This window comes from Symphalangus syndactylus, chromosome 21, assembly GCF_028878055.3.
Source record: "Symphalangus syndactylus isolate Jambi chromosome 21, NHGRI_mSymSyn1-v2.1_pri, whole genome shotgun sequence".
NCBI classification, from domain to species: Eukaryota; Metazoa; Chordata; class Mammalia; order Primates; family Hylobatidae; genus Symphalangus; species Symphalangus syndactylus.
Window position 1 is genome coordinate 55,077,311 of NC_072443.2, and position 17,692 is coordinate 55,095,002.

General features: G+C 50.5%; 1 protein-coding gene across 1 annotated transcript in view; it reads left to right on the plus strand.

Moving 5' to 3' along the window:
* The window catches only part of NUP210 (nucleoporin 210), a 107,716-nt gene that overhangs the window by 31,688 nt on the left and 58,336 nt on the right, over positions 1 to 17,692 (plus strand). Inside the window, exons 5-12 of the mRNA XM_055259255.2 lie at positions 825 to 975; positions 2,861 to 2,993; positions 10,692 to 10,850; positions 11,432 to 11,500; positions 13,028 to 13,134; positions 14,152 to 14,292; positions 14,941 to 15,078; positions 16,702 to 16,857. Of these exons, the coding sequence (XP_055115230.2) occupies positions 825 to 975; positions 2,861 to 2,993; positions 10,692 to 10,850; positions 11,432 to 11,500; positions 13,028 to 13,134; positions 14,152 to 14,292; positions 14,941 to 15,078; positions 16,702 to 16,857 (1,054 nt within the window). The remainder of the gene's footprint in view (positions 1 to 824; positions 976 to 2,860; positions 2,994 to 10,691; positions 10,851 to 11,431; positions 11,501 to 13,027; positions 13,135 to 14,151; positions 14,293 to 14,940; positions 15,079 to 16,701; positions 16,858 to 17,692) is intronic.

The window sequence follows — 17,692 nt, forward strand, 5'->3', positions numbered from 1 at the left end:
TCCAGGCAGCTAGCTCTGCACCTGAGCCAAATGCTAACAGAAATCCCAGATGCCAAGGCGGGTTGGAGCTGGATTGTCCTGGATTTGCAATTTGACGTGTGACACCTAGAGTAACCGGGCGAGGAAATAAATCACAGTGCGGCCCAGCATCGGCAGATTGCTCTTGTGCAGGGGAACAGTGGGCTCGTTTGTAAATGCAGGCTGAAGTGGGAGGCTGCATGGAAAGGATCCCTGGAGTCAGCCTGCCCAGCAGCCCACACTTCAGGCTCCATCACGTCCCCGACATCTCCCCAAGCTGGGACGCAGGAAGAGTGAGACGTGGTGCCGTCCGGTCCCCAGGGCTAGGGAACCCATCATGGAGAATCGTTCCCCAGAGCTGGACACTAAGCCAGGGAGGTGGGACAGGAACAAGCAGCCTCAGGGAGGTGAGGGTGCTGCTGGCCCCGCTGTGACTGGGCTGTGCTTTTGGGCCTGCTGCCTCATCTCCCGAGCCGCACTGTTCCCATGTGGTCTCAGCAGCTGGTCTCGCATGTCAGTATTTACATCACGTGTGCATGTGGATAAAATGCAGATTCCCCGGCATCTTGGAGAAAAAGCCTGGGCCAGGGGCCAAGAATCTTCTTTTTTCACAAGGGCTTTGGCAGTTCTGATGTAGGAAGCTGCAGGGACATGTCTCTAGGCAATCCCAGCCCTGACTAGGGGGATACCCCTTATTTCAGCGTCAGCCCCAGTAGGAGGTGCTGATAGGGAATGCTGTGGTAGATTCTGACGAATCTTATGTTGGGGTTTGATCAACGAACTTTGACAATATGCTCCTTTTCCAGAATCCTCACTTTCTTGGAGTCTACGTACATCCCTCCTTCTTACATCTCAGAGATGGAGAAGGCTGCCAAGCAAGGGGACACCATCCTGGTGTCTGGGATGAAGACCGGGAGCTCCAAGCTCAAGGCTCGCATCCAGGAGGCTGTCTACAAGGTGGGCCTGGGGCGCTGGGGGGCAATGGGCTTCCTGGGGTGGAATCAGGCTGATGGTACCTGCTCACCCCCATAAACACGTTGAATAGTGGAAGTGAGATGCTGTCCCATGATTTCAGGATGTGGGTTCATATTTTTATGTGTTTGGTTTGGTTTGTTTGAGCCTCAGCTTACAAAGAAAGGTGGTTGAGGCCCCAGAAAGCATCTCTAGGGGTGCATAGCATTTGCCCATTCTCAGTTTCTGGGGAGGTCCAAGAGCAGGAGGTTCCCAGTAACTTGCCTGTTTTCAACTGGTGCCCCCACCGTGCTGGTATAGGGATGCTCCCAAGCACTTGGGGCTTTGACAAAACCCAGGGCTCCTGGGTGTCTTCTATGCTATCTCTCCTTGGGCCCTCATTGGAGCCCTGAGACTGGTGGCCCAGGGATCCCATGTGTAGATCTCCTCAACCCCCTGCCCCAGCCAATCCCATGTCTTCCTGGCCTCACCAGCATCCCATTCTCAGGGTAGTGGGGGTATGCCAGAGGAAAGGAGAGTGAGGAGTGGGTCTATCCAACATCCTGGTTCCTTCCCTGTTCATGTGGACTAATGTCCACCCAACCAGTGCCTCGTTTTGAGCTGCAACCCTGAGATATTTTTGTTTGCCTAGTGTCTGGAGCACAGGCAGGAACACGGTGGTACTTGGCCTGCCATTTAATTTTGTAAAGTGGCGGACAGAGAAATCCTCTTCTGATTCACTCTCTGTAGTGGGTTTGCTGCATCTGGGAGTCCTGGAAGGTTTTAGAAACATGGGGACATGCCCTGTTATAGGGGCTAATCCCGTAGGACTCTGCAGGTAGTACCTGGAGACAGTTTGCTTCTATATAGGGCCCAGGCTGGGATGGGGTACAGCCACACTGCTAAGCTGGAAAGGCAGATTGCTGTCTTGCCCACAGACATTCAGTGGCCCTCCCTGCCTGCCTGCTGGAAAGCATCCGCCACAGAGCCCTGCCCATGGTGGTGCCCAATACACTTGTCTGTTTCGAACTCACTGAAGATATTAACTAGTTGTTAAGTGAGGAAACCTGTTAGTTGTGACAGCAGGCTTAAAGGATAATCCAAAGACTTGCCACAGGACACCAGGCATGCTGAACTGAACTCAGAAAAATGCAGAATGCCCACACCCATAGGAGGGCAGTCAGCTGCGCCTCCACCAGAGGAAATGTTTTTGCGTTTCTGTGGACAAGAATCGTTTGCTTTGTTGTCACTTTTCTACGACGTACAGTGCCATCAAACAGGCCAAAGGCAATGAAAGGTGCAGGCCTCTGGAGGATCCAGTACACCTAAGGGTGCACTAGACAGGGCACCTAGTGATCTTTCTCCCATTGCAAAGTTGCCCACAGGTTTTCCTGAGGAGGCAGGAGGTCACAGGTCGGGGGGTGAAAGGTGGGCAGGGGAAGGGGCCAAGGAATAGCAGCCAAGGGCTCATCACAGCACATGCCTCTCCTGCTTTTTACGTTGTCCTGGGGCTTCTCAAGTTCCCTGGACCTTGGGCTTTTGTGCGGAGAGAACTTGAGCTCCCAGTGGCCATAGCATCCCTAGAGTTCACCCTGGCTTTCCTCTTTTACTCCAGTTTAATCATTGTTTCACATAGAGATAAACCACGCACAATGGGCAGTCAGTGTGAGGGCTCAGTCTGGGTAATGCCCTTTTTCTGGGTGCCTGCTATACTTATGGAGCTCCCCTGGGACCTCTGGAGTCTGAAAGTGAGGATTTGGGAATGATATTTTGTTTCTTTCCTCTTAACTTCCCTATTCCCATGTTTAAAACATCTCTTTCTCTTGCTCACACCGCCACTTCCCCATTCCCTGTCCACACCTCACTTTGTCTGCCTTTTCTTCATGCCAAGAATGTACGCCCTGCAGAAGTCAGGCTGCTGATTTTGGAGAACATCCTTCTGAACCCGGCCTATGACATCTACCTGATGGTGGGAACCTCCATTCACTACAAGGTGCAGAAGATCAGGCAAGGGAAAATTACAGGTGTGTCATTGGCTCTGCCATCATGACAGATGCTTCCTTCCTCCTTTTTTTATTGTGGTTACATACATGTAACAAAATTTACCATCTTAACCATTTTTAAGTGCTCCGTCAGGTAGCATCAAGTACATTCACACTCTTTTGCAGCCGTCACCACCATCCATCCACAGAACTCGTTCATCTTCCCAAACTGAAGCTCTGCATTGTTAAACACTAACTCCCCTTCACCCTCTCCTAGCCCTTGGCACCCACCACTCTATTTCCTGTCTCCGTGAATGTGACTACTCTGGGTACCTCATGTATGTGGAATTATGTAGTTTTTTTTGTGACTGGCTTATATCACTTTTTTCTTAGCCTGATGTCTTCAAGTTTCATCCATGTTGTAGCAAGGGTTGGAATTCCCTTCCCTTTTAAGGCTGAATAGTGCTCCATTGTGTGGATGGATAGACCACATTCTGTTTACCCATTCATCCATCAACAGACACTTGGGTTGCTTCCACTTTTTGGCCATTGTGAGTAATGCTACGTGAACATAGTGAGCAAATATCTGAGTCCCTGCTTTCAAATTCTTTGGGGTGTATGCCCCTTCAGTGGCAGCAAGTCCGGAGCTGTGGGCTTTGTGTTTAGCTAGGCTTTGCCCCCATCTGCAACTGACAACTGAACAAACTTGGGCAAGCCACTGCCCTTCTCCAGGGCTGTTTCTCATTGGAGCCTTTGAGGCCTTTCTGCCTTGGCTGTGAGGACAAAATGAATCAATAGGAGTGTAGTTGTACTGTGTACTTGTGTTTAGATAGTGAGGGTTCTTAATGGAGTGCCAGTCCTCCTAAGGATCATTATTATTTTGTTCAAAGCTGTGTATGTTTAACATCCAGAGCACAGGACCTGAAGAGTCATGGGCATAAGAGCTCTCAGGTTCAGTCCATCCGAGGGCCTCGGGCAGGTGACTTCACCAGGTTGGTAGGTCGGTTCCACCTGTGATACAGGGTGTCATTTAAGAGGCAGGCAGATACACACTTCAGCATAAGAGCAACTTGAGTGGTGTCTCCAGTTGACGGGAGGTGCTGCATTGTTTAAAGTCCTGCTCAACTGAGAGCAGTCATCTGGTTGGTCATTCCTGTGTGGCAGAACGCTTTCTCTCAGGAGGACAAAGAAACTGAAGACTGGTGCTCCTGCCTTTGGGCCCAGTTCTTTCTGGCAAGGGGGTCCTAGTTGAAGAGAAGCAAACTCATGTTTCTTGATTCTGGGCAAGCAGCATCTGCCCTTCAGCAGGATGTCAAGTCAACAGGAGGATGGCCTGCAGCAGGATTTGTAGGAAGCCAAGCGTGGGTGTCCTGGTCAGAGCCAGATGTTTACCTGACTTCAGGGAAGCAGATTCTAGGACAGGGACAGTCCAAGATGTGGCTTTCTGAGATTCTGAAAGGGGAGGAGGCTCCAAGGTAGCGTTCTGGGGACAGCAGCCTAAGGAAGAATGCAAAGGGGAAGCATGTTGAAAGGCCAGAGGGCACAAACAGGAGGTCTCAGAAATGTAAAATTATCCATGAACCCTGATCAAGAAATGGCACTGCGGCCTGAAGGAAGACGCTTGGAGAGCCCAGTCGCTGCTGGCAGCACCTAACCATGACTGAGCATTGCCTCGGTGTTGGGCAGTTGTAAGTGTTTTTCTTTTTAAAATTACTTTTAGTTTTATTTATTTATTTATTTATTTATTTTTTATTATACTTTAGGGTTTTAGGGTACATGTGCACAATGTGCAGGTTTGTTACATATGTATCCATGTGCCATGTTGATTTCCCGCACCCATTAACTCGTCATTTAGCATTAGGTGTATCTCCTAATGCTGTCCCTCCCCCCTCCGCCCACCCCACAACAGTCCCCAGAGCGTGATGTTCCCCTTCCTGTGTCCATGAGTTCTCATTGTTCAATTCCCACCTATGAGTGAGAACATGCGGTGTTTGGTTTTTTGTCCTTGCGATAGTTTACTGAGAATGATGTTTTCCAGTTTCATCCATGTCCCTACAAAGGACACGAACTCATCATTTTTTATGGCTGCATAGTATTCCATGGTGTATATGTGCCACATTTTCTTAAAATCCTACAAGAAAACCTAGGCAATACCATTCAGGACATAGGCGTGGGCAAGGACTTCATGTCTAAAACACCAAAAGCAATGGCAACAAAAGCCAAAATCGACAAATGGGATCTCATTAAACTAAAGAGCTTCTGCACAGCGAAAGAAACTATCATCAGAGTGAACAGGCAACCTACACAATGGGAGAAAATTTTTGCAACCTACTCATCTGACAAAGGGCTAATATCCAGAATCTACAATGAACTCAAACAAATTTACAAGAAAAAAACAAACAACCCCATCAAAAAGTGGGCAGAGGACATGAACAGACACTTCTCAAAAGAAGACATTTATGCAGCCAAAAAACACATGAAGAAATGCTCATCATCACTGGCCATCAGAGAAATGCAAATCAAAACCACAGTGAGATACCATCTCACACCAGTTAGAATGGCCATCATTAAAAAATCAGGAAACAACAGGTGCTGGAGAGGATGTGGAGAAATAGGAACACTTTTACACTGTTGGTGGGACTGTAAACTAGTTCAACCATTGTGGAAGTCAGTGTGGCGATTCCTCAGGGATCTAGAACTAGAAATACCATTTGACCCAGCCATCCCATTACTGGGTATATACCCAAAGGACTATAAATCATGCTGCTATAAAGACACATGCACACGTATGTTTATTGCGGCACTATTCACAATAGCAAAGAGTTGGAACCAACCCAAATGTCCAACAAAAATTACTTTTAGTTTTTAGAGACTTGGTCTTGCTGTGTTGCCCAGTCTAATCTCAAACTGCTGGCCTCAAGCCATCCTCCTGCCTCAGTTCTTCTGAGTAGCTGGGACTACAGGTGTGTACCTGGATGTAACCCAACAGCTCTGTGAGGTAGATTTCATTAATACCCGGTTTCATACATGAGGAAAACTGAGGCATAGAAGACCTGAAGCTCACAAAACTGTTGGGCTCCTTGGCCTTAATCATCCCTGTAGGATCGATTGGAATTTCCCTCTGCCCCTTCTCCCCAAAGGAAACCCAGAAAAAAGCTAATTATAACACAGGGCCGGCCAGGCGTGGTGGCTCACTCCTGTAATCCCAGCACTTTGGGAGGCTGAGGTGGGAGGATCACGAGGTCAGGAGTTTGAGACCAGCTTGACCAACATGGTGAAACCCTGCCTCTACTAAAAATACAAAAATTGGTCAGATGTGGTGGCGCATGCCTGTAATCCCAGCTACTCGGGAGGCTGAGGCAGGAGAATCACTTGAACCTGGGAGGTGGAGGTTGCAGTGAGCCAAGATCGCGCCATTGCACTCCAGCCTGGGTGACAGAGCGAGACTGTCTCAAAACAAACAAATAAACAAAAACAGGGCCTTACAGTCTCCCAGGGCAGCAGCGAGGTGGTCCTTTTGCATGGGACTCATGGGGCATGAAACTGACCCAGCTGGGCAAGCAGAGCCCGTGTAGTTAAGAGGGGATGGGCTGGCTTTAGAAAGAGCTCACTCGGCCAGGCACGGTGGCTCACACCTGTAATCCCAGCACTTTGGGAGGCCGAGGCGGATGGATCATGAGGTCAAGAGATCGACACCATCCTGGCTAACACGGTGAAACCCTGTCTCTACTAAAAATACAGAAAAAAATTCGCTGGGCGTGGTGGCACACACCTGTAGTCTCAGCTACTCAGGAGGCTGAGGCAGGAGAATTGCTTGAACCCGGGAGGCAGAGGAGGTTACAGTAGCTGAGATTGCACCACTGCACTCCTGCCTGGGCAACAGTGAGACTCTGTCTCAAAAAAAAAAAAAAAAAAAAAAAAAGAGCTCAGTCTAAATTAGCTCAGGTATCACAGCCCAGAGGAACTGCACCTCCCAAGGTACCAGAAAACTTAGGAGCTTAGTCACTGACTTTCCTGCCACAGACATCAAGGAATTGGAGCACCCGAAAGATGCCCTGGGACAGGAAAGGAAAGAGGCAGGGCCCACCTCCCTTTCGTCATGTCATGAGATGTGAAAGTCCTCCAAAAATACACACTCCTGTGCGATTGATGGCACTGGATGCTACTGCAGTAGATTCCAGATGGATGTTTTGGCAAAACCGAGAGGGGCCAAGCTAGCAAAACTTCACTGTGAACAAGACACACCAACGGAAACTCCTAAGTCTTTTAGATGAATTGATTTTGGGGTTTTTTTGAGAGATAGTCTTGCTTTGTTACCCATGTCGGAGTGCAGTATCATGATCATGGCTCACTGCAGCTTTGACCTCCCAGGCTCAAGTGATCCTCTCGCCTCAGACCCTTGAGTAGCTGGGACCACAGGCACACACCACCATGCCTGGCTAATTTTTTTTTTTTTTTTTTAAATAGAGATGGGGTCTCTCTATGTTGCCCAGGCTGGTCTCAGACTCCTGGGCTCAAATTATCCCTCCTACCTCAGCTTCCCAAAGTGCTGGGATAATAGGCGTGAATTGCCATGCTCAGCCTAGCTGGATTGTTTTTTCATTGAGGTATAATTCACATGACTATATTGGTTTTTGCAGGTTTGCTAGACAGAAAAGTCAGGGAATGGTGTCTTCATAGGGGACCTGAATTGCAGCAAATCCCTTGTCTTGCCCGGCATCCTGTGGAAGCCTCAGAGCATTCTGCGTTGGATGACAGTTAGATGGGCTTATTAACATGCGATAATTATAACTGCATATTAACTCTTTATATTTTCTTTTCTGTTGGGTTTCCTTCCTTACAGTAATTTTTTCTTCTTTGGTATTTTTATTTCCTTTAAGTCTGCCTCTCTTCTTTTATCTGGCTGCTCCCTTTCTTGCAAATACATTTCCAGAGCATCTGCTCTGTGCCAGCCCTTTGCTAAGTGCTGGGTGCACAGTGGTCAGCAGGGCTGCCTGGAGCTCACAGCCTAGTGGAGGCAGAGCACAGTCAGTCACATCATGTCTGCAAGTGAGGCCTGTGAGTGGAGGAGACAGGCTCCTAGGGCTTATATCAGGGCATCTGTATTGCTTATAAGGTGGGCTTCCAGTGGGAGCCGTGGTCTCCGTCTCCAGTCCTTAGTCCTAAGTCCTGTTGGTATTTGGATTGGTTGCAGACATGACTGCCACTGTGATCAAGTTGTTAGATGTAATAAAAATGTGGGAAGGACATGCTGGCTGATGGAATCAGTATCTGAAGAGAACTTGAGTGGATAGAATGCTGGAAATTACTGAAATAAAATGTATTAGGTTTGTAAAACCAATATCATGCACATGTGTTGGGCTGAGGTTCATGTGTCAGAGACTCAGTTGCAGGAGGAACTTTGAATCTGGCAGGCACTTAACTGTGGCTGCTCAGAACTAATGTATCTGGGGCTGCATGAGCAGAGGCTGAAGTCAGAGACAGGGAATGAGCTCTCCATCATCCCTGACTCAGACCTAGCTCCTCAGGAGTTCCGTGGTCATCCCGGGAGCTCATGTGGAGTGCAAGGTCCGGGAGTGGGGGCGCTGACAGAAACAAATCTGGGGGGATCATCCAGGGTCAGCAGGGGACAGAGATCATGTCTTTTAGAAGAATGTGGGCCTCCTGACCTATAGAAGGGCAGCTGTTCACCCTCTAAAGTTGATAGCAGGGATGATCTGGGGCCTCAGGAGCAGCCTTTCTGTTGTTGGCCCAATAATTCCAAGACAGGAACTGGGCAGTGCCCTTAATATCTGCAAAGACTTCCACATTCAGTGTCTCTTATAAGGAGTGAGTTCCAGGATACAGGGGGTATCTAAGGCCGAGTATGGTGGCGTGCGTTGGTAGTCCCAACTACTTAGGAGGCTGAGGCAGGAGGATCACTTGAGCCCAGGAGTTCCAGGCTGCAGTGAGCTGTGATTGCACCTATGAAAGCCACTGCACTCCAGCCAGGGCTGCATAGTAAGAACCTATCTTAAAAAAAAAAAAGAAAAAGAAAAGAAAAGAAAGAAAAAGAGGTATCTAAGGAGTCTGTCACAATATCCTCATTATTTTCAGTCTTAGGATTTGCAAGGAGGGTTACATCTATGCTATGTAAGTCCCCTTCAGTGTAAGCATTTTCATTTCCCAAAAGGGCCTTACTCATTTAGAAAACTTTAAAATAAACAAGAAAGGAAGCTAGTGCTTCATTAATCAGTATAAAGTAATGTTGCTTCATTGAGCAACTGTGTTATTTTATTCTGACATTTATCTTTGATGCACTGCTCCATATTCTGAACACTAGACACATAATCTGCAAGAATCACTTGATTAGAGATGAGGACGTGGGCTGTGCATTCCCTGTGGGATTCTCAATTCTAGCCTGCATCAGAATCACCTACAGGGCTTGTGAAAACAGAGCTTGCTGGAGCCCAGCCCTGGAGTTTGATTCAGCCCAGCCCTGGGATGGGGCCCATCATTTGCAGTTCCAGGTGATGTTAATGGTTCAGGGACCACACTTTGAGGACCCGATGTTCTAGTGAAAATTATTTGATACTTATTAGATCACATGAAAAATAACCCAGGACAAGGGCTAGGCAAGTTGCCTCTGTTTTAGAATTCTCGTCAGAATCCCTGGAGATTCTGAAACATGCTTTAGTTGAAATTCCTCTGGGAGTGCTGACCTGGCACCCTCTATGGGGTATTGAAACCCTGAGCTGGCCTGAGAGGAGGGCCAGGCAGGGTTGTTGTCTGCTGTTCCCTGTGTCGTCTTCTCTTGCTGGAGGGCTAGAATGTCCCACCTGTGGGGACAGTGAATGGGTGACTGGTTAGGAAGCTCCATGGACTTAGGAGAGTGAAGGTGAAAGTGGTCAGGCTCTCTGGATCAGAATGCCAGCTCTGTTTTCCACTAGCTGTGTGACAGTGAGCACGCTGCTCATCTTGGTGTCCTCAGTCCCCTATCCTCAAAATGTGGCTCTCAGTGGTGTGTGTTCCCAGGGCTATTGAGGGATATGAGGGAATGTGATCACGAGACAGCTCATTGTTCTGAGGCATCTTGATCCCTGCTCAGCAGTCACCATTGCTATCAAAAGTGCTTATGGTCTCTGCCCACAGGGCAAGGAAGATGGATGTTGATGTTGCTCACTTTATAGAACTGTTATTTCTCAGGGAAACTCTTCTCCATCCTAGCCCACGTTGGGCAAGTTCTTTTTCTGCCAAGTGGGTGTGAAGGGCAGGGGAACACTGAAGCTGGTGAGGATGGCAGCAGGGTTCATTGTTTGCAATTACAGACCCCATGGTAAACCAGTGACCAGAGCTTCTTGGGAAACCCCTAGAGGCTGGATGGAACCAGCAAGAACCCCAGTGCCCCCAAACAGGCCCCTCTACTTAGAAGCAGAGTTTACTTTGCAATGTTCAGAAATGGCATAATGTTAATATTCTCCAAGCAGTTGGCAAATAGATTTGGTTAATTTTTTTTTTTAAACAGCTTACAGCAGTCACAGAAAAACTGATTGCCTCTGAAAATTCATGGAGTGTCAGTTTTGTTCACCAGCATGCAGAACAATATTAAAATTTAAAGCACCGAAAACAGTTAAGAAAATGTGTCAGCTGTACTGACAGCAGGGTGCAGAGATTCGGGGTGGCAGTGGGAGTGTATTGGTTTCTAACATTTCCTGTCTTTGCTCTCTCTTTCCCTGTTATTTTTTGTTTCTTGGTGGCCAGAACTCTCCATGCCTTCCGATCAGTACGAGTTGCAGCTTCAGAACAGCATCCCAGGCCCTGAAGGAGACCCAGCCCGGCCGGTGGCTGTCTTGGCCCAGGACACATCGATGGTCACTGCACTGCAGCTGGGACAGAGCAGCCTCGTCCTTGGCCACCGGAATATCCTTTTCTTGGGCTTGTGTGTGTGCGTGGGCATGGCGGAGCTGCTGTTTGGAAGTCAAGTCATTTTTTTCCCTGAAAGCTCGGCAGGGCTAAAAATAGCCGTTTCCCCTCAACAGTCTGAAAATCAGAAAGAACTGAAATAGCACTGCTGAGTGGAATTGCTCACGGCTGTGGGTGACTCACCCCAGAGGCTCCCAGCAGTGGGAGGTGATGGCAGGAGCTGAGTGTCTTTCCTTGTCTCCGGAAACTTCTCCAGTACCTGCAGCCTTCTTAGAGGGGGCCTGGCGGGGGCTGTTTTCATACTAGCATAATGGAGTGTTGATGCCCCAGACTTGTTAATGTGTCCTGTGTGGTCTCCAGTGTCCCTCACAGAGATTCCCCTTTGCTAGTGTGGCAAGTGCAGTGTGGCCTTTGATTCTGAAAAGTGCTTTGCTCTACGTGGCCTAAGCCAGGGGAATTTTCATCCCCTCTTCTCTCCATGTGATGTCTTGATGATCAGGATTCTGAGCCAAGCTGAAACTGGCCAGCCAGCCGGTTTATTTGCTGTCATATGTCTTGCCCCTTAATTAAAAATTCAGGTATTCGCATGCAAGGTGCTTCTAGGTTACCCAACAGCACCATCTACGTGGTCGAACCTGGATACCTGGGTGAGTGTGGGCCTCCTGGGCCCTCATGGATGCTGCTCAGTTGTGACTATATGAGTTTAAAAAATAGAGGCCGGGCGCGGTGGCTCACGCTTGTAATCCCAGCACTTTGGGGGGCCGAGGCGGGCGGATCATGAGGTCAGGCGATCGAGACCACGGTGAAACCCCGTCTCTACTAAAAATACAAAAAATTAGCCGGGCGTGGTGGCGGGCGCCTGTAGTCCCAGCTACTCGGAGAGGCTGAGGCAGGAGAATGGCGTGAACCCAGGAGGCGGAGCTTGCAGTGAGCCGAGATCGCGCCACTGCACTCCAGCCTGGGTGACAGAGCAAGACTCCGTCTCAAAAAAAAAAAAAAAAAAAAAAAAATAGAAAAGAAGCAATAGCTCCACAGAAAATACTTCCCTCTGGCCAGCTCTGCCACTTGCTATGACCACCATTGCCCAGGGCACTCACCAGCCCTTGCCTGTTTGGTGTAGAAATAGGTAGAATGAGCCAAGCCAGGCAGGTGGCAGGCTCAGCAAGGAGAGAAACAAAACCGGGTAGAGTGGTGAGGGGCTTGCACCCTCCGGGTTTTCATACCACGGCTTTGCCCAGACCTGACCATTGCTATGGACATTTGGAAGTTGGGGCCCAGTGTCAGCTCAATTATAGAGAGACCCTAAGGTGACATGACAGTAGGCAGGTACCTTAGCAGGGAGGGGAGGAACTTGATGATGATATTGAAGGCAGGCATTTTCTCAGACAGAGCTTCTTTTGTGGGAAGGTGTCCTGGCAGAGGGAATTGCTTGGGCAATGGTGTGGAGGTGAGAAAGTACATTGGGCATCCCAGGGGCAGTAAGAGTGCTGTGGTATCCTGTGTTGGAGGAGACTGAGAACCTGGGAGGGCAGGGATGACTCATATGGCAAGAGTGCTCAATGACAGGCTTCAGAGTGTAGACCTGCTGAGATGAGTCCAGGGTTGGTCCTGGCGAGGTCAGCTCAGGACTGAGAGTTCAAAGCAGAGAACTGTTGTGGATTCAGAGCGTAGACCTGCCGAAGGTTCAGAGCATAGGCCTGCTGTGTGTTGAGGACAGAGCTGCTGGATTCTGAGTGTAGACCCACTGAGGATGGGAATGAATTTGAAAGAGGCTTGATCAGACAGAGTGGGATGAGTCCAGGGTTGGTCCTGGTGAGGTCAGCTCAGGACTTAGGGCTGAAGGTGCATCAGACTTCCGCTCCTCAGCAGCAGGTCCCTCTCTGTGGAGGGGGCCAGGGCCATAGTTGTGGGGCCTCCAGATGGGTGGTGTGGGGCCTCCAGGTGGGTGGTGTGGGGCCTCCAGGTGGGTGGTGTGGGGCCTCCAGGTAAGTGGTGTGGGTCCTCCAGGTGGGTGGTGTAGGGCCTGCAGGTGGGTGGTGTGGGGCCTCCAGGTGGGTGGAGTGGGGCTTCCAGTGTGGATGCTGAGGGCCCCTGTGCTGAGGGTGGTAGTCCCATCCTCTTCCACCCTGCTGCCCCTGAGGCCTGAGTGCTCAGGCTCCCCCTACCTGTTTTAGGGTTCACTGTTCACCCTGGTGACAGGTGGGTGCTGGAGACCGGCCGCCTGTATGAAATCACCATCGAAGTTTTTGACAAGTTCAGCAACAAGGTCTATGTATCTGACGTGAGTGCCTGTTCGGGTCCTGGCTGGGGGATGAGGTGGGGTCATTGTCTGACGCATCTGCTGAAGAGCAGCCCCCAAAGCAACAGGAGCCCCCATGCAGGCTGACCAAGGATGGGTCCTATTTCTAGTGGCGCTCCCGGGTCTGTGGGAAACACTACTGAGGCATCCCAGGGCATCTCCAGAGCCTGTGAGCCTGCACACCGGCCCCGCTGCAGAGCCCCTGTCGAGCTGGAGGGCAGAGGTTGCCACAGTGGCAGGGCTTCAGGATAGGGGGATAGGGAGGAGGTCTCTGCCTGCCACTCTCCTGCCCCCTTTTCCCCAAGCTGGGGACCACAGAGAATCCATTCTCCTCCTGCCCTGCAGAGAGTCAGGTAGCATGTCCTGGCTTTCTCTGTACTGGGTCCCAGAAATACCTGGAACCCTGCATGACAGAGGCCGAGCTCAGCACGCTTTCTGGTTCTGGAAAGGGGTGTTAGACAGATGGGGAAATGGGCAGGAGTCTTGGCTGCCTCTCTGTCCCCTGGGAGAAATTCCAGGCTCATCAGTGAGCACCTCCAGGCCCTTCAGGTGGTGTTGGAGGTTTTAGAAGAAGGAGGCGAGGTTCCTCTCGGTGTCCTTGAAGAAGCCATTGCTTTGCTTGTGTTATCAAACAAGGGCTGGGATGGTCACCATTTGCAGTTAGCTGTAGGGGACGTGATGTCCTTTTTTTGTATTTACTGGTTCCTTGTTGAGACCTCGGTAGGCTCCAAGCTGCCCCAGGTGCCACACGGGGAGATGAAATAGGAGCGCAGGTCATCGGGCCACGCAGGGAGGGTGGCCTTGGTGGGGACAAAGGCCATAGTGATCAGACCTCTGTTCCAGGGCCCAGCCCACCCGTCTGCTGCTAGTGGAGGCTGCTGAGCCCCAGGGGGCCCCTTGGCCTGGCTGCGGGTTTCAGTCCTGTAGCTTCGTGCCCAAACTCTGACTTTCTGGAGTCACCCCAGAAGCACCTCTCACCTGTCCTGCCTCGCCTTCCAGAACATCCGAATTGAAACTGTGCTTCCTGCTGAGTTCTTTGAGGTGCTCTCGTCCTCCCAGAATGGGTCGTACCATCGCGTCAGGGCACTAAAGAGGGGACAGACGGCCATCAATGCGGCCCTCACCTCTGTGGTGGACCAGGCAAGTTGGTGCCTCCCCTGTGTCATACCTTGGCCTATGAAGCCCCCCTCTGTAGGCAGAAATGTCAGCCCAGGAGGGCCATGAGTCCCAGGGAGTTGGGCCACCAGCATCCCTTTGCCTGTTTGGGCTAATTGCATCCCGGGTTCTTTTTTCCTTTGTCTTTAAGAAGCCCATCAGCCTTAGGGAATAGAGCTTTGCTGATCGGAAAATCGGCCTGGGTGTTCCCATTTTCCTACCCCGCACAGAAGGCCTCCTGGTCTGGAAGGGGCAGCAGGCTGCAACAGGAAGAAATGCCCATGCACCGACAGTGACTCCTGCCAGAGTCGGCCTCCTCAGCTCTGGGGGCTGGGCGGGCTGCTTTAGCTCTCAAGCCTCAGTTTCCCATCTGTAAAGTTGGGGTGGATACCACATCCATCCTGCTGGGGTGCCCTGAGGATTCAGTCAGGCAGCATTTCCAGAAAGCACTTCAGAAAGTCGTCCCCTTGGAGAATGAGAGGGTGGCAGGGTGTCTGGCACCTTCCTCTCCACTCTCCTCCCAAATCCACCTTTGTGGCCCGATCCCCAGGGAGGGGTGGGGCTCCAGTGACTGGGAAAGACTGATGATGACATGGTTGTCATGGTTACGTGTGGCACCCTCACCTCTTGTAGGATGGAGGGGTCCACATACTACAGGTGCCTGTGTGGAACCAGCAGGAGGTGGAAATTCACATTCCCATCACCCTGTATCCCAGCATCTTGACATTTCCGTGGCAACCAAAGACGGGCACCTATCAGTACACAATAAAGGTACGTGAGACCCCTCACCTCTGCGTGTATTCCTTTGGTGTTTTCATGGGATTGTGGCTTTTTGTCCATTCTATTACTTTTAGTATTACTCTCTAGTAGTCGTGGAGAATTTTAAATCACAGTCTTTATGATTTCTGCTGTTTCCTGAGGTTTCCATCATAGCAATGCATTCTGGTAATTAGGAAAAAAAAACAACAAAAACCAACAATGAAAAAATTGAGAATAAGGCAGGGTGCGGTGGCTAACACCTGCACTCCCAGCACTTTCAGAGGCTGAAGTGAGAGGATCGCTTAAACCCAGGAGTTTGATACCAGGCTGAGCAACATAGGGAGACCTCCATCTCTACCCAAAAAAAGAGAAAAAATACAATAAAGAAAACCTGAAATACCGTTTTGAATTTCATTAACGTTTATTTTTCTAAAAAATTTTTTGAAAGCAGTATATATATACACACCCTTAGAAAAAACATTAAAATTTAGGGGATAAGTATCTCCAACCTCATCACATGGGACGTATCACTGCTCTGACCTTTATGCTTCCACCTGGTGTTAGCTGGCAGGACTCGCCTTAGACAGGGCTCGAGTCCTCGTGGTCAGTGCAGGGCACATCAGTCCTGCTGTCCCATGGAGTGGTGACAGGTGTCCTGTCTGTGCACGGGCACTGGCTCTCTGCTCAGGTGCGTCACCGTTCTGGCCCCTTGGGTTTTGCGGTTGTTTCCTCTGGTCTAGGAGCAGAGGTGCAGTTGCTGTCCTCCCAGCAAACAATGAGGAGCGGGCAGGGGTGTGTGCTGGGAGCTTGTGTCTGGTCAGGGAGGCAGCATCCTGCAACTGGCTCGGTGACCAAGGGTTCGTCCCACTCCGGCCTGAGCTCTGGGAGGTGTCACCAGGTTCTGGGGCCTCTGTCATGGGCGTGTGTGTTTGTGTGCATCAGTCTTGAGGTCCCCAGAATATGAGGACAGAAACGAGACAGGACAGAGAGGGTGAGGGCAGGGGGAGCCTCCAGCCAGACCCTAGCTGATGCCACATTTTTCCCTGCTGTGGGCGTCGACCTTGTGTGTCAGTGAGGAAGTGGCCACAGGTGTTTTAGAGCCTGTGAGAGTGTGTATGTGTTTGAGTGTATTGGTGCGAGTGTATATGTGTGAATGTATGTATGTGTGAGAAAGTTTGTGTGCATGTGAGGATAAGCTGGTGGGAGTAGGTGAATGTATGTGAGTGTACTGTGGGTGTGAATGGTGAGTGGGTGAAAGTGTGAGTGTGAAGGTAAATGTAAGTGTGAGCAAGTGTACGAATGAGTAGGTGTATGTGTGTGCACTGTGGGCGTGAGTGGTGAGCATGAGAGTAAATGAGTGTGTGAGCAGGTGAGTAGGTGTATGTGGTGTGCACTGTGGGTGTGAGTGGTAAGTGAGCATGAGTGTGAGGGTGAATGTGTGAGTGAATGGGCAAGTAGCTGTACATGTGAGTGTGAATGTGAATGGTGAGTGTGTGTGTGGGTGAACCCATGAGTGTGAGGATAAATGTGTATGAGTGTGAGTACGTGCATGCACACGCACGTGTCTCTGACCCTCTGGCTTCCCCAGCAGGCTGAGGGTGGGTGGCCGGTCCTGTGATGGCTTTTCCTCCGCAGGCCCACGGTGGCAGTGGGAACTTCAGCTGGTCTTCCTCAAGCTACCTGGTTGCCACGGTTACTGTCAAGGGCGTGATGACCACAGGCAGTGACATCGGGCTCAGTGTGATCCAGGCACATGATGTGCAGAACCCACTCCATTTCGGTGAGATGAAGGTAAGAGCTCAGGGCCAAGACATCCCTGGGAGGCTTGGATGGTGGTCTCCAGCCGCCCGCTCTGAGCAAGCCTCGACTTCACTCAGAAACACCCCCAACCCTGGGTCCTGTACTTAGCAGCTCAAGCCCCAGCCCTTCCCTTAGGAGCTCATGGCCATGTCAGGAAGATGGACAGGATGTCTCACACCAGCCAGCAATGGGCCCAGAAAGGCCAGTGTCCACAGGGCTGGGTTTCTGGAGGGGGGATAATCTAAGAGCCATTCTAGAAAATTCCCCAGACCTGAAAGATCATAATTTCCAATTGGAAGGTCCACCAAGCACTGGGTTGTAAACTCACAGTGAAAGGGCACCACCAGGCTCCAAGAGACCAGGCCAGACTCCTCTCCCTTCACTCACCTTTGGGTACAAAGGCAGATGTTCCCTGCACAGGTCCCCACACCTGGCTTTTGGCCCTGAGTGACTTGGGGCCATCTCATTTCACAATGGCAGCAGGTGGTGGTGGTCACAGCTGAGCCTCTGCTAGCCCCACCTGTGGCCCCTGACCCCAGGCCATACTTACCTGGTGCTCTGACCTCAGCCCCTTTATTCCTTCATTTGGAGCAGGAAGGGATGCCCTGTGGAGTCCAGCTGCAGCCTGCTCTTACAGTATTGGGCACAGGGATGGATAGGCTGGCCAGTCTTCCGCTTGAGACCCAGAGCCACCTCTGTCTAAAGTGAGGCCTGATTCTCATGGAGAGGGGGCTTCACACAGGCCCTTGAGATGAAGCATGAGGTCCAGCGTTGGGATAAACTGGGACCCCTGTCCTCTCACCCCAGTTTCCTCTTGTGCCGCTGT